Source organism: Mesoplodon densirostris, chromosome 3 (assembly GCF_025265405.1).
Source record: "Mesoplodon densirostris isolate mMesDen1 chromosome 3, mMesDen1 primary haplotype, whole genome shotgun sequence".
In the NCBI taxonomy this organism is placed as follows: domain Eukaryota; kingdom Metazoa; phylum Chordata; class Mammalia; order Artiodactyla; family Ziphiidae; genus Mesoplodon; species Mesoplodon densirostris.
In genome coordinates this window covers 28,690,012-28,706,347 of record NC_082663.1, presented here as the reverse complement: position 1 = coordinate 28,706,347, position 16,336 = coordinate 28,690,012, and the positions used below count along the sequence as shown (strand labels likewise).

General features: G+C 40.7%; 1 protein-coding gene across 4 annotated transcripts in view; it reads left to right on the top strand.

Moving 5' to 3' along the window:
* Positions 1 to 16,336, top strand: part of ADAMTS12 (ADAM metallopeptidase with thrombospondin type 1 motif 12) — a 418,668-nt gene that overhangs the window by 148,557 nt on the left and 253,775 nt on the right. For all 4 annotated transcript variants that reach the window (XM_060092771.1, XM_060092772.1, XM_060092769.1 and 1 more), the window contains exon 3: positions 6,084 to 6,234. In XM_060092771.1, coding sequence (XP_059948754.1) covers positions 6,084 to 6,234 — 151 coding nt within the window. The remainder of the gene's footprint in view (positions 1 to 6,083; positions 6,235 to 16,336) is intronic.

Sequence of the window (16,336 nt, the reverse complement as noted above, 5' to 3'; positions counted from 1 at the left end):
AATGCAGGGATTTTTTTTTCTACTACTTGGACCCTGAACTGCCAGCCAGTGTATGGGATGTGGTCTTTGTATATTAGGGTTTGGGTAGGTTCCTCCGAAGAACATCAGAGAGGTATGAGGACATGTAGGTTGATATTCTAGGGCTCTAACGGGGACAGCTCCTTCTAGAAGTAGAGCTTGGCTTTCGATTCTGTATGATCACAACCCCAGTCCCTGGCTTTTCCTGATACCTCCATGCCCCTTCCATTCTGGCCTCAGGTCAATGGCAGCTCCCTCACACAGCCCTTGTCCTGCCAGATTTGTTCCCCAGGATTCACTTTTTTTTTAACATCTTTATTGGAGTATAATTGCTTTACAATGTTGTGTTAGTTTCTGCTTTATAACAAAGTGAATAAGCTATACATATACATATATCCCCATGGCTCTTCCCTCTTGTGTCTTCCTCCCACCCTCCCTATCCCACCCCTCTAGGTGGTCACAAAGCACTGAGCTGATCTCCCTGAGGAATTAGGCTCCCTGACTTCAGACTATACTACAAAGCTACAGTAATCAAGACAGTATGGTACTGGCACAAAAACAGAAAGGTAGATCAATGGAACAGGATAAAAAGCCCAGAGATAAACCCACACACATATGGTCACCTTATCTTTGATAAAAGAGGCAAGAATATACAATGGAGAAAAGACAGTCTCTTCAATAAGTGGTGCTGGGAAAACTGGACAGCTACATGTAAAAGAATGAAATTAGAACACTTCCTGACACCATACACAAAAATGAACTCAACATGATTCATTGTAATTTTGGTAAATGTTACACTTTTTATACCTAGTTGCTTCTTTCAGTTCTCCACTGGGTGCATTACTTTGATGTTTCCAAGTTGGCTCCTGATTGGCTTGATCACAAAAAAGCCAACTATTATAGTGAAATGTCACATTTCTTCAGTTTGTTTTTCTTCTAAGACAAGTCTTCAAATTTTCCCTGGATTCCAGTACTCGTCACTGTATAATGCATACACATATGGATCCCTCTCCTTCACTAGTCAGCCACTCTGTAGAAATATGTAGTTCAGTATGGTAGCCATTAACCACCTGGGGCTGTTTAAAGATAATAATTAGAATTAAATGAAGTTAAGAATTCAGTTCCACTGTTACATTAGCCACAAATCAATAGACACATGTGGCTAGTGGCTATTGAGTTGGACAGTGCAGATATAGAACATCTCTGTTATCGCAGGAAGTTCTATTTGACAGCACTGTTTTAGGAGGTAGGGACCAGATCTGTATTGTTGCAAAACCTGCCTGGCACACGTGTGACCAGGTGGATGCAGCAGAGAATGGCTTCCTGGCTTGAGCTTTACCTAGGGCTGCCAAGACTAACATGCAAAATCTTTGAATCAATGACATTACCAGTTTACACTCCCCATTGGCTCCATGGGGGCCAGTCAGGGAGCTCTTGGCATCAGAACAGAGGGGAGGTTATTCCTGGAGGAATCTTCCCAGTGATCTCATCTCTGTATGCTGAGGCTTCTGTCCTCCCTTGACTTCTGACTTTGGGTCCTGGCTGCATATTAAATGACAGAAAGTTTTTCTGCATCTTGCACCCCAGCAATAAAAAAGTTAATAACTCTGGAAGGCTATAATGGCTTTAGGACTGGACCAGGTGTATTAGAGACTATAGGAGTTCAATCTTCTGTCTGTGCCCTCGAAAAGCATCTGCCCTCAATGGCCTTTGTCTCCCCTGGGACACGGCACTGGAATCTGTATCACCTAGGGAGGTACCTTCTGCAAAGATGCTGTGTGAGGTGGGGAAGGGTCTGTGATACAGGACCTAAGTTCTGACCTCTAGGCCCAGTGACATCAGAGCTCATGGGCTAGTGTCTTGGGACATATGAACACTACACCTTTTTAAACACAAACATTCTAGTGCCTTGTTGTTCTCCTTTCTGCTATTTTATGGATATGAGTCTTATCTTCCTGGCTGGGTTGTAAACCTCGAAGGCAGGGGTCACTGCCCCTCTGAGAGCTCTTAGCACTGGGCTGGCCATGTGATAGATGCAGATTGATAATCAATAAGTGTGATTTGGGGGTCTGATTTTATCTTCTTTCCTGTGTATATAGTGAGCGACAGGTGACATCTTTCCCAGTGATCCATGCGCTATAATTGAGTATCTTGGGTACCTCTTTATCCCAAATTAGTTTTTTTCTGTTCTTGATTTCAGAATATGTTCATCATGTTGTCTTCATCACCATGGGAAGAAACAGATTGATTTGTTAACTCTGAAATTTTCAAGTGAAAAAGGAATTTCTTTCCAGGACCGGTTGATGAGTTTTAGTGACAATGTTTCACTTCACACCTCCAGGGGGTGCCACTCAGTTTTTTCTATGTGAAGAGCACCCCTTGAGTTGTGCAACACAGGGCCTTGAGTGCTGGATTTGATAAATTCCCCCTATGTCTTTTACAATGCCATTGTTTTTATTCTTTGGTGTGCCATTTTCACCTGTGGTAAAACCTGAAGGCATGACAGCATAGGTTAGGTGACTCTTCAAGGTCTCTGGCCTTTGCAATTCTAGAACATTCTATTCACAAATTGCTTGTAAGACACTACCAGTTTCCCACTAGGAAAGATAAATTGATACTAAAGACTCTTAAGCTTCTTTCCCCTCCTTCCTTAGCAGAGGGCAGTAGAGGTTCAATGCCAAATGACTCATGCTAAGGTAGCTCAGTCCTTTGTCTCATCCCCACTGGTTGGGACGGGTAGGAAGCAGTATGAAGAGTCTGGTTTAATGGGCCTTGAGAAATCCCCCTCCCTTAAATTTCTTCCATTGACCAGTCCCTAACACTCGATACAAACTAGAAGACATTATTTTTTTTTTTATATATCAAGTAATGCTTCCTGTAAAGAATTAAGGATAGGTTTAAAACAAATGTATTAGTGTTGGAAATCAGAGTAAGGTTACCCTTGGGGATGATATTGACTGGGAAGAGAAACAGGAAGTTTCTTGGCTGCTGGGAATGGTCTGTTTCTGCGTTTAGGTGTGCCCTCTATGAAAGATTTATGGGACTTTACAGTTATAACTTGCATATCTTTCTGTATGTTTACAGTGCTTCAAAATACAGCTTATTTAAAACAATTCTTAGAAGAGAGCCTCAGGAAGCATTCACAGACATTTATAACTTAGTTAAAACAAGGAGGTGAGTTTATTTCCAAAGGACAGTTAGCAGTGTGCTGGGATACTGGATACTGACAGGAAGAAGAGGAGATGATGGAGGTAAAAGGGCAAACTTGTCCGCTTTGAGCTTCTGCCTAGGGCTCATCTCGCTCTGGTTCTTCCGGGAACCTGTTCAAGCCCCCAGTGAATTGGATACCTTGTCCTCAAGTCCATTCTCATTCTCCTTCAAAGATATAAGAGGTGAGCAGTTTGTAGAGAAGACTGGAACGAAGAGCGCCTTCTTTGGTCCAGATCCAGAGCTGGTAGTGAAAGAAGATGGTTCTCTTGGCAGTTAGCTTCAGGGAGAGAGTGGAGCCAGTCCTTCCTTCCAGTGGAAAGAAAACCAGTGTATGCTCTAACCAGAGCATGACCTGGCTCTGGTTAGATGAGAAGAGACCAGTGACCCATGGCCATTTGGGTACCAGGTGTACAAAGCTCTGTGGTTATATGTTGGGGAAGAGGGGAGGTGCAGAGCTCAGCTGGGAAATCTTCCCACCTCACTCTCCCTGAACCAGCGATGTCCCTTCATCCCCTATCCTGTCCCTTCCCTTCTCTGTGACACACATGGGGTCCTGGGGCCAACAGCCCCACTTGCATATGAGCAGATGTTCTGTTTCCCCTCCAGCTGGTGGGTCACCCAGCTCTCCTAAGTCTCCATCCAGCTTCTGAGAAATATTTAGGCTGTACAGGTGATTTCCAGGTACACACTGGCAAAGCTGGCCTTGTGCAGGAACGGAAATGGAAGGAAGCCTTTAAGAAAATGCTTGTTTGGCTTTCAGACACCCTCATTCATAGTGCCCATAAAATAGTTATTATGTTCTCAACTGGCACCCCATCTGTTTCTTCTGCACCACCTGGGTCCAAAATTTGAGGCTGGAGAAATACCAATATATCCTTCTTGTTGATGTTATTTTTTTTCTTCAAGGACTTTATTATTAGTTTGATGGCAGTTGCACAAAGGGAACCCATGCCAGCCATCCCCGAGGAGTCCTTGCCTTCTATTTTGTTTCCATGGAACAAATGAGCTTCATTAGCAATAGGCCCACTGTCTCTTTGGGTCCCTGGTCTTTGTCTCAGAGTAGAAATAGAACCCAATCTCAGTCCTGCATAAGTCTGTTTCCAGCTAGTCTATTGTAGTCTGGACCTTGTCAGTACTTCCTGTCCCAGAGGTTTTTCCTCAAAGAAAGAGGCTGAGGAAAAAAAATGTCATGTCTCCTAAGAAATGTCAGCAAATTTGAAGTCAGATATAACCACTTCTGGAGTTGGTAATTAAAATAATACCACCCTGCATTTGTAAAGCAGTTCTCATGGTACTTTGATAAGCTTCAACTCATTTGCTTCTCCTAACAGCCCTATGAGGTGGTAGGCATTATCCATATTTTACAGGTTGGGTGACTCATTCATGGTCACACAGCTATTCATATGACTTTCAGTAAAGTGTTCCTTTTTTTCTGTTCTCTCTGTTATCAAAGATACTTTAAGGTCAGTAATCAAAATAGGAAGCCAAATGTGAGGTTTATATTTAGATATGGTTGTATTACTGGTACAGTGCAGCAAACGTTTTGGAAAGACCCCCAAGTCAAAGCCTATTCAGCAGAGAGCATCTCCCTTCACAGAGCCCCTGTTGCCTCCTGACCCCGCTCACCCCATCTTCAGACTCGTCTATGTAGCACAGCATCCCCAGCTTGCTGACATGTGGTGAGGGACCTTGAACTTTGGGACCCGTTCATATTTTTCCTAACCTCAAACTTTCCAGGTTTATTTTTGCAAACTTAATATTCATTGAACTGCTATATTGACTCCGGAGACCCTAAGACAATGAAAAGCCGTAAAATCTGAGATCTGGCAAGAGTCTAATAACAGACAAGACTGCGGGCCATGCCCTTTTCTAGGAGCTTCGCATGTATTAACTCATTTAATCTTCACAGCATCCCTTGGTTATCCCCATTTTTCAATTGAGAAGGCTTAACCTGAGCAAGTCATTTGTCCCAAATCACAGAGCTAAAAAGTGGAGGAGCTGAGATGTGAACCCGGGTTAATTCCAGAGTCTGAGCTCTTGGTCACCTCAAGGTGAAGCTGCAAGGAGGGCATCGAGGGCAAGCCCTCTTTTTCATCAATATAGAATTCACATACTGAGAGCTAAGTCCATCCTAGGAGATCATTGGCAAAGCAATTTCTAAACATCTTAAATGGGCACTAGGAAATTTTCCCAAAGGGAAAACAGAGTTGTCGGCTATACCGCTTCTAGACCTGACCTCCAAAAAGAGTTACTCATTGCCCAGCATTCTCCAACTTATGGCTGATTCCCATATCTGTGAAATGAGAGTGCCCTCTTTAGACTCTTGGAAACTCAGGCTCAGATCAGGAAATTAGTATTATATTTCTTTGTTTCCTTGAGAGCAGAATGGCATTACACACTTCAAGTCAAACTGCTACTCACTTACAGGTAAATGTTCCCAAAGGTTGTCAATGAAATATGGATTATAAGTACCAGTTCCATAACAGGGCAACCGGGAAGCACTGGTTCCTAATTTAAGATTCATAGATATCCAGCAATGAGTTATAGGGGTGGAGGGAATCCACAAACCTGAAAAATTGTATGCTACCTTTGGATATGTGTGTATATATACACTTTTTTCATTAGCGTCTCAAAGGGATCATGCCCCCAAAACATTTAATAACTAGGACTATGAAGACATTTCACTAAATTATTTATGTGTAGCTCTTCTGTGAGATCAAATGGCAGACGATGAAGGCACCAGTCTTATGAGTTTCAGGGCTCATCATAATCTATATAATTTTCACTTTACTAGTTTTCTTTGCCTCGGTAAAGAATTGATCCAAATAAAACCTTTGTACTGCATGTATTTACAGACTGGATTTTTCCATCTGCCACATGGAGATTTTTTCATTGAGCCTGTCAAAAATCATCTGCTGGCTGAGGGAGTATACCACCCACATGTCATGTACAGGAGGCAGAGGCCGGGCGTCCCAGAGATGAAGGAGCCAACCTGCGGATTAAAGGGTACTGTGACTTAATCTCCTCACTGGATGGAGGAGTTTGTTCTGTTCTATTATTGTTTATTTTTACAACACGAGACCTGCTCTTCTTCAAATCTGTTATCTCTTCCCCATTCTGTGGCCAGAAAATATGTACCCTTGTACCCTTCACTTCCCTGTACTCAAGTCTCTGTATTCGTAACGGGAAAGGAGAAAGGTATCTCTTACATCCTTGCCACATTGGTTGATGGTATTCATAATGGTAAATTTTTTTTAAGCTTCTTCTGACTCCCTTGGAGGAAAATAGTTTAAATTACAAACAATGCTTTGCAGTATCAGCAATGTTATAATACATTAGCATGGAATATTACTAGACAGCTTGTCATATCTGCATATGGAAAGCAGATTTAAATATTTGATGATGCTGATTATGATGTGTGAAGAGAAATGGAGAAAATACAAACACGTTATCAAATGATGAATTCAGCTAAGGTTCTTTTGGCTGCGTTTTGTCTGTAGTCCACTACAAAGTATGTAATCTGCCCCCGTGCCTTGGAAATGATCTGAACTGCTCCTCTCTGCCTTGTACTAAAGAGTTTCAGGTAGTTTTCAGAGCTAAACTGACCCAAGTTATTTCCTTGTGATGCCCATATTCTCTTTAATATGTAGGAGATAATAGTAATGAATAAAGGGCCACTGGAAATTGGGACTTTTAAAAAATATTATTTAGTTTCTCCTTTCTTCAGAGGAAAAAAAAATAGTGGACTAGGGAGACAGTTAACAAAAGGAATCCATAATATTATTTATGTGTCTTAAGGATTTAGAAACCATGGACCTCAAAGGGAAAATAGATGAGGAAGGAATTAGGGATGGTAGATTCTGATAACGGTTTCAGAGGACTCAGAACTTGAGCTTTGCCAAGTAGGAGAAAGAAAGGACAAGGGGAGGAGTAATTTCTCTGCAGACATCATCCAGACCCTAACATAGATAGTAACTTTCCTGGGAGTTTCTTCTGTAATCTTAGCAGAGTATGTAAGCAATAAGAAAATTTTTTTTTTTCGGTACGCGGGCCTCTCACTGTTGTGGCCTCTCCCATTGCGGAGCACAGGCTCCGGACGCGCAGGCTCAGCACCATGGCTCACGGGCCCAGCCGCTCCGTGGCATGTGGGATCCTCCCGGACCGGGGCACGAACCCATGTCCCCTGCATCGGCAGGCGGACTCCCAACCACTGCGCTACCAGGGAAGCCCAATAAGAAATTTTTGAGTCTATATTTTCTGTATACAAAAATGGACAGCTGCTTAAATTCCTTAACTTTAATAAACTATTGGAACTCTGACCTAAATTAGATAACTTACTATCTAAATCTCCTTCCAGAAAGCACCAAGAGAAGAGACACATCATCAGGTCAGTTTGATTGATTGAGATACCATTCCAGATAATTTAGTTTCAGTGTGAAATTTTAGGACTCTGTCACCAATCCAATCATCTGGAAGGATTGGAATAGTTGGAATAATTGCCCAACTCCTATTAATAATTGCCCAATTCTTATTAATCTTGGGTGATGGATGACACTTTGTATGTGTGATTTGATAGTTTTTAGATCACTAGGTAATTAATATGGCGGAGGAAGTTACTAGGACAGTGAGTGAATTTGGCTGGGTAATTGCTCCTGTAGGCATGGTTGCTCTGTGAAATGAGTTAGGCTATTCCTCATCCACCCACTTGAACTCATTCTCTCCTTTATAACTCCCCTGTTGAGGTAGAGTTGAGTAATAATGTGTTGAGAATGGCATGTGTTTAGTCATAAAGGCAGAAGAGATGAATAGGAAAAGAATGAGGTTTACAAATGTGATGCACCCAATAGGTCACACACAATACCACGTTATAGTGCTTGCAATACCATTTCATAATTGTGCTTCTAGGCCAACCTTAAGACCTACCACTACTATGAAACCTTCTCTGATTAATCCCACCTTGGAACAATCTTTGCATTGTGAATTTCTCCACACACATCTTCTAAAAGATACTCTCTTATACTTCTTTAAAACCCAGAATGTCAGAAGTGAACAGCTTTGTCAGAAGGACCTTTGAGAGTGCCTAATGTAGCCTCTTTCTCTCACTAAAGAAGCAATTGTGGCTCAGAGGAGGGAGTGAATTTTCAAAAGCATCAAGGCAGTTGGTGTTTAGAATATAACCAAGCTCCTAAGTCAAGGTTCTATCATACCTCAGGCTTTATACTCTGTCATGTTTATTTTTTAAGTCTTCCTTGAATATAAATCTTGTTTTATCAACTACCTGGAAAGCCCCATTAGAGTAGGAACTCCCTTCCCAAACAGTATGTAACATAGTGTCAGGTGCAAAGTGGAAAATCAGTAAATCATTGAAATGAAATGAAAAGTGACTTGTAGCCACATAGATGAATCTAGAGTGCGCTGGCATCCAGTCCACATAACATAACAGAAGAAAGAAATGTGCGATTTCTAGATGTTAAGGAAGTGTCAGTTCTTTGTGACGATCTTCCTCCCTAAGACAATAATTGTGAGTGAATACTAAACTGACAGCTAGAGATTGCAGAATAAGCTCATGTGCTTGTGATTATTCTTAAAGTATACTTGACATTTGGAATTTAAAAATCTTAGTATACTGAAATGTGCTTGGTCTCCCCAAAACAGTAATTGAAGTGTTCTTGTACCATGTTACCCTGCAGAGGGGATGAAATTCACCAACACTAGGCATGTCATTAGCCCACGTTAAGGTACACCTTGTGCTTAGCGAAGTCATTGCTGCCAGATTGAATTACTGTGATTGTATCAAGAAAGACCACCTTTCCTTGTATAAAACATTCCTTCTTCATAACGTTCAAAACAGGAACACCCTTGGTATTGAAAAAAAGATGTACTTTAAAAGTACTCTAGTACTTCAGGAGAGAAAGTGTATCAATTACTTTCCCCTAAAATGTGTCCCTTCACTTATGTTTATTTCCCAAATAGAAAGGTACTCAGGAATTTCATAATAAGTCCCTTTTCAATATGGCCCAATGTAATTAACTCCTTTTTTCCCCCCAGAACTTTAATGTGATACTATTTTGTTATCAATTTGATCAATTTGAACTAAAATTTCTTAAGCAGTTTTGTTTGCTGTTCTGAACCTTGTATTTGCTGAGCCCTGTCAAAGTTCTTGTTTACTCCAACTTTCTGGAATCCGTGTTAAATCATGGGAAAATACAACTTGCCAGAATTAAATCTAGAGCACATTTCAAAACCTCATTTTACAGACATTGACAAGCTCCCTTCTCTTAGGGTTTTTGATGGCAATGTATCACACTGGGACTTGAGTGGCTCTTAGATGGAAGTATCCAGGGGAAGTATGGTTTTTGGAACCTGGGGAAGAGGAGTCAGATAGGTCAGATGACAACAGTTGCAGGGTCATCTATGGCAGAAGGGGTCCAGGTAGGTAAAATCAGGGTTTGGGGTTTCATGCATCAGGACACTAGGCTAGAAACACAGGGTCTGTTTCCTGACATGCTTTTTTTTCTTTCTTTCTTTTTTTTTTTGACATCTTTATTGGGGTATAATTGCTTTATAATGGTGTGTTAGTTTCTGCTTTATAACAAAGTGAATCAGCTATGCATATACATGTATCCCCATATCTCCTCCCTCTTGCATCTCCCTCCCACCCTCCCTTTCCCACCCCTCTAGGTGGTCACAAAGCACCGAGCTGATCTCCCTGTGCTATGCGGCTACTTCCCACTAGCTATCTATTTTACATTTGGTAGTGTATATATGTCCATGCCGCTCTCTCACTTCGTCCCAGCTTCCCCTTCCCCTTCCCCATGTCCTCAAGTCCATTCTCTACGTCTGCGTCTTTATTCCTGTCCTGCCCCTAGGTTTGGCATGCATTTTTGTGTTCAAAATGTATTCATTCATTCAACAAGTATCTGTTGGGTATCTTTTTACGTCTGGTGCTCTCCTAGGTTCTGTGGGTACAGTTGTGAATAGGATATAAATCTTGGTCTGAAGAGCTGACAGCCTGGATATAGGATGTGGGTAAGTAGGGATCTGGTCCAGGTTTTATCTTTAAAATATGTGATAAGACCATGAAAGGAAATGAAATTTTAATATATGTATTGGGCTTTTTGTTACACCACATTGTGTTTGTGCCAGGACATGTAGCTGTAATTCATTCATTTTCTCCATTGTAGATAGTCCATTATGTGACTCTTCCACTTGGACTAGTCTCCTGTGAGTGGATCTGAACTGCTTCCAGTTTGGGGCTATTATACATTATGCTGCACAGACCATCTTGTACATGTTTTTTAGAACACAGATTCATACGGTTTTCCAGGGCATATACCTAGTAGTGGAACGAAATCATTATCTCATAGGATATATACATCTATGACATTACCAGGTGATGCAAAAAGGCTTTCCAAAGTTGTTCAAGAGCAGTGAATCTAATAGTTCCTATTGTTCCATATTCTGTCTAATACTCGATATTCTCACTTACAAATTTTGCCAGTCTGGTGAATATGAAGTGGTATCTCTTTATGCTCAAAGTTGAAGTCACACATATTCTATGGTGGAGTTGGGTCCCAAATCTATGGCTTGTGGCTATAGATTCTCCATGAATAGTTTTCTACCCTGTACCCAGAGTTGAAGCCCCGAGAGCCAAGTTTAGGTTTGCTTACTTTGTTCTTTGTTTTCTGGTTCACATTTTCACTCAGTGGATCCTAATCTGACTTTACACCTACGTGAGTCCTAAACTTGCCTCTTTTCTCCAGAGCAGAAGTAGGGAGCAGCAGTTGCCCCACATCAGCAGTGAGCTCCATGCATCAATCGGGCTTAGCCAGAGAAGCAGAACCAGCAGGAAGTAGATATTAAGAGGATTATTGCAAGAAATTGGTTTACATGATAGTGGAGGCTGGCTAGGCAAATCCAAAATCAGTGGGAAGGCTGTCAGGAAGGGCAGGCTGCAGCTTTCAGGCACAGGCTGAAGCAGCTGTCCATGGGCAGAATTTCTGCATCTAGGAAGTCTCAGCTCTGCTTTTAAGGTCTTTTAACTGATTAAACCAGGACCACTAGATTATCAAGAATAATCTTAAAGTCAACCAATTATGGACTTCCATCACAGCTACAAAATGCCTTCACAGCAGCACCCAGGTTAATGTTTGGTTGAATAACTGGGACTGTAGCCTAGCCGACTTGACACATAAAAAAGATCATCACACTGCATCTTTTACTTTTCTCTCTGAGTTTCTCTAATTTCTTTGTATTTTTCTTTGTTTTGATTTTTGACCTCTAAGGACTTACCCCCTTTCTTAATGCTGTAAGCTTTGTTAGGGGCTTAATACTGGGAGAGTTTTTCAGAATATCTAGTCTATCATATTGAAGTCCTGGGTGGATTTCTTACCTAAATCATTTGGAAATCTTTGAGTTGCTTTTTAAGTGGGCTGCACAAATATTAAGTATTATAATAACATTAACAATCACTCATTAGAATTAGCATATCAGATCACTAATCTGATGTCATGTTGGGAAGGTATTGTTTATAGTTTTGTTCCGATTTAATGGAAATTGAGTGAGTTGAAGATCTAAGCAATCACCATACTCCATGTTGAGTCTAAAATGCACTGTTGGTTTTCCTTGGCTAACAGCAAACTTTCTTGGTACAACCTGCCTGAGACTTATCTAGAATTTCTTGATTACCTGATTTCCTTATGATTATAACTTCTCTACAGTGATCCATGCTATTCCTTGCTATGAGGTAGTTAATATTTTAATTGTTGTTCTGTACTTTAAATTTTTTCTTTTAGTGAAGTATCATGTTATTTTTGATTACCTGCTTTCAGGACTGGCAGGAAGATTGGCAAAGTGCTTCAAGCTTTTACTAGTGAGAGGACTGAGAAAACTGTTGGAGAGAATTTGGGGAAATACTTCATGTGTGAATGTATGGGAAGATAAAATGGTAACCCAGTGAGTTTTGTTTGCTTAGTAAAATCCAAGACCAAGACTACAGGAACTCAGAGCACTGACATCTCAGCACAGTTCTTTGTGGCAATGAGATACTCATTTATCCAGTCAAAAGCATTTATTCATTAGCCAGATCTCACCACAGTAATTCCTTTCTTTGCATTTTCTCAGCACTTGACAATTTTTGGCTCATTTCAGGTACATGCATTCCCACTCCCCAAACAGGAAACAGCTTCCCTAGGAAACATGACATCTGCTCATTTTACCTCCTGCAGTGCTCTGTGCTGAGCATGTGCTGTCAGAGTGGCTGGGACTGCACCCAAGTTTGGGTAGAATCTGGAAAGGCAGAGAACACTGGGGAGTGTATGCTAGGCTGGGAAGGGGATTTGGATCAGTATGAGCAAAGGATCAGTCTCAACTAAAAGATGATTCTCTTATAGGGCAGAAAGTTTTAAGTTTGAAGAAGTGTTATGTGAGTTGTTAGCTATTAAACTCTACTTCACTTCCTACAACTCTGTAGGGAAACACGTGAGGCATCTTGATGAGTAGTGGCTCCTGGCTTTGCCCTTGGTCATCCTTGTGCTTCCGTGTGACTTGGGTGGGGACGGGAGGAGGTTTATCCTGTTCTGACCAACCTCTGGCTTCTTCCTGCTGCCTGCAGAGACTGAGACAGTGGTCTCATCACTCCATCCCACTCTGGTCTTCTCACCACTGGAGCCATCAGTGGCCCTTACTGGACAGTGATACTGTCCCTAAAAAATGGATGACTCAGTCTCTAGCTTCAAAGCTCTGTGTGGTAAACAAACTCCTGGGTTTTCTTCTTTTATTCATGTCTTCAATCAACCCACATTACCAAGTCTTGTCATTTCTGCCACCTAAATAGTTTTCTAAATATGTCTGCCTTCAACCTCATAACCTCTCACTTGAGTTACTGCAAAGTCTCCCTGCCCTTGATCTCATCCATTATAAATTGGAGAAATATTTCTAATACATAAATCAGCTCATCTTTCTCCCATGCTGAAAGCTTTCCAGTGTACCCTCAGAATAAAGACCCAGCTGTTTAGTAAGTTTTAGGATCTCCTTCTCTGTGTGACTTTTGCCTTTTTCTCCAGTTTCATCTCTTATCACTCCAAATATAGCCTTACTATCCTGAACTAATGTTTATTCCTCAAAGAAGCTGCCTCCAGCCCTTGCCCTTATGTTCCTTCTTCTGAAACATTTTCTCCCCAATGCTTTACTGACTCACTTCTGTTTTTCTCTAGGACTCACACATGACTTCCTTTAGAAAACCTTCTAGACTGCCCCTCCATCTGCATTAGGTGCCTTTCCTGTGACTATTATCACCGGTTACTTCCCCTGCCACAGGCTTTATCATATGATGAACATCTGTCTGTGTCGTTCGCTAGGCAATAAGATCAACAATGATAAGAATCACATCTGCTCATTCACAGGTGTGTCCCCAAGATCTGGCAGAGTTTCTGGCCAGGGTAGGAATTTAAAAATGTTGAAGTTCTAAGTATTGATTTTGTTTATCTTATCAAAAAACCAGCTTTTAGTTTTATTGCTCTTTGCTATTGTTTCCTTCATTTCTTTTTCATTTATTTCTGATCTGATCTTTATGATTTCTTTCCTTCTGCTAACTTTGGGGTTTTTTTTTTGTTGTTGTTGTTCTTCTTTCTCTAATTGCTTTAGGTGCAAGGTTAGGTTGTTTATTTGAGATGTTTCCTGTTTCTTAAGGTGGGATTGTATTGCTATAAACTTCCGTCTTAGAACTGCTTTTGCTGCATCCCATAGGTTTTGGGTTGTCGTGTCTCCATTGTCATTTTTTTTTTAATTTTTTATTTATTTTTATTTTTTGTATTATAACAAATTTAATCAGTTATACATATACATATGTTTCCATATCCCCTCCCTTTTGCGTCTCCCTCCACCCTCCCTATCCCACCCCTCCAGGCGGTCACAAAGAACCGAGCTGATCTCCCTGTGCTATGCGGCTGCTTCCCACTAGCTATCTACCTTACGTTTGGTAGTGTATATATGTCCATGCCGCTCTTTCACTTTGTCACAGCTTACCCTTCCCCCTCCCCATATCCTCCACTCCATTCTCTAGTAGGTCTGTGTCTTTATTCCTGTCTTACCCCTATGTTCTTCATGACATTTTTTTTCTTAAATTCCATATATATGTGTCAGCATACAGTATTTGTCTTTCTCTTTCTGACTTACTTCACTCTGTATGACAGACTCTAGGTCCATCCACCTCATTACAAATAGCTCAATTTCATTTCTTTTTATGGCTGAGTAATATTCCATTGTATATATGTGCCACATCTTCTTTACCCATTCATCTGATGATGGACACTTAGGTTGTTTCCATCTCCGGGCTATTGTAAATAGGGCTGCTATGAACATTTTGGTACATGACTCTTTTTGAATTATGGTTTTCTCAGGGTATATGCCCAGTAGTGGGATTGCTGGGTCATATGGTAGTTCTATTTGTAGTTTTTTAAGGAAACTCCATACCGTTCTCCATAGCGGCTGTACCAATTCACATTCCCAACAGCAGTGCAAGAGTGTTCCTTTTTTTCCACACCCTCTCCAGCATTTATTGTTTGTAGATTTTTTGATGATGGCCATTCTGACTGGTGTGAGATGATATCTCATTGTAGTTTTGATTTGCATTTCTCTAATGAGTAAAGATGTTGAGCATCCTTTCATGTGTTTGTTGGCAGTCTGTATATCTTCTGTGGAGAAATGTCTATTTAGGTCTTCTGCCCATTTTTGGATTGGGTTGTTTGTTTTTTTGTTATTGAGCTGCATGAGCTGCTTATAAATTTTGGAGATTAATCCTTTGTCAGTTGCTTCATTTGCAAATATTTTCTCCCATACTGAGGGTTGTCTTTTGGTCTTGTTTATGGTTTCCTTTGCTGTGCAAAAGCTTTTAAGTTTCATTAGGTCCCATGTGTTTATTTTTGTCTTTATTTCCATTTCTCTAGGAGGTGGGTCAAAAAGGATCTTGCTGTGATTTATGTCATAGAGTGTTCTGCCTATGTTTTCCTCTAGGAGTTTGATAGTGTCTGGCCTTACATTTAGGTCTTTAATCCATTTTGAGCTAATTTTTGTGTATGGTGTTAGGGAGTGATCTAATCTCATACTTTTACATGTCCCTGTCCAGTTTTCCCAGCACAACTTATTGAAGAGACTGTCCTTTCTCCACTGTACATTCCTGCCTCCTTTATCAAAGATAAGGTGACCATATGTCCGTGGGTTTATCTCTGGGCTTTCTATCCTGTTCCATTGATCTATCTTTCTGTTTTTGTGCCAGTACCATACTGTCTTGATTACTGTAGCTTTGAGGTATAGTCTGAAGTCAGGGAGCCTGATTCCTCCAGCTCCATTTTTCGTTCTCAAGATTGCTTTGGCTATTCGGGGTCTTTTGTGTTTCCATACAAATTGTGAAATTTTTTGCTCTAGTTCTGTGAAAAATGCCAGTGGTAGTTTGATAGGGATTGCATTGTATCTGTAGATTGCTTTGGGTAGTAGAGTCATTTTCACAATGTTGATTCTTCCAATCCAAGAACATGGTACATCTCTCCATCTATTTGTATCATCTTTAATTTCTTTCATCAGTGCCTTATAATTTTCTGCATACAGGTCTTTTGTCTCCTTAGGTAGGTTTATTCCTAGATATTTTATTCTTTTTGTTGCAATGGTAAATGGGAGTGTTTCCTTGATTTCACTTTCAGATTTTTCATCATTAGTATATAGGAATGCCAGAGATTTCTGTGCATTAATTTTGTATCCTGCAACTTTACCAAATTCATTGATTAGCTCTAGTAGTTTTCTGGTAGCATCTTTAGGATTCTCTATGTATAGTATCATGTCATCTGCAAACAGTGACAGCCTTACTTCTTCTTTTCCCATTTGGATTCCTTTTATTTCCTTTTCTTCTCTGATTGCTGTGGCTAAAACTTCTAAAAATATGTTGAATAAGAGTGGTGAGAGTTGGCAACCTTGTCTTGTTCCTGATCTTAGTGGAAATGGTTTCAGTTTTTCACCATTGAGGACGATGTTGGCTGTGGGTTTGTCATATATGGCCTTTATTATGTTGAGGAAAGTTCCCTCTATGCCTACTTTCTGGAGGGTTTTTATCATAAAT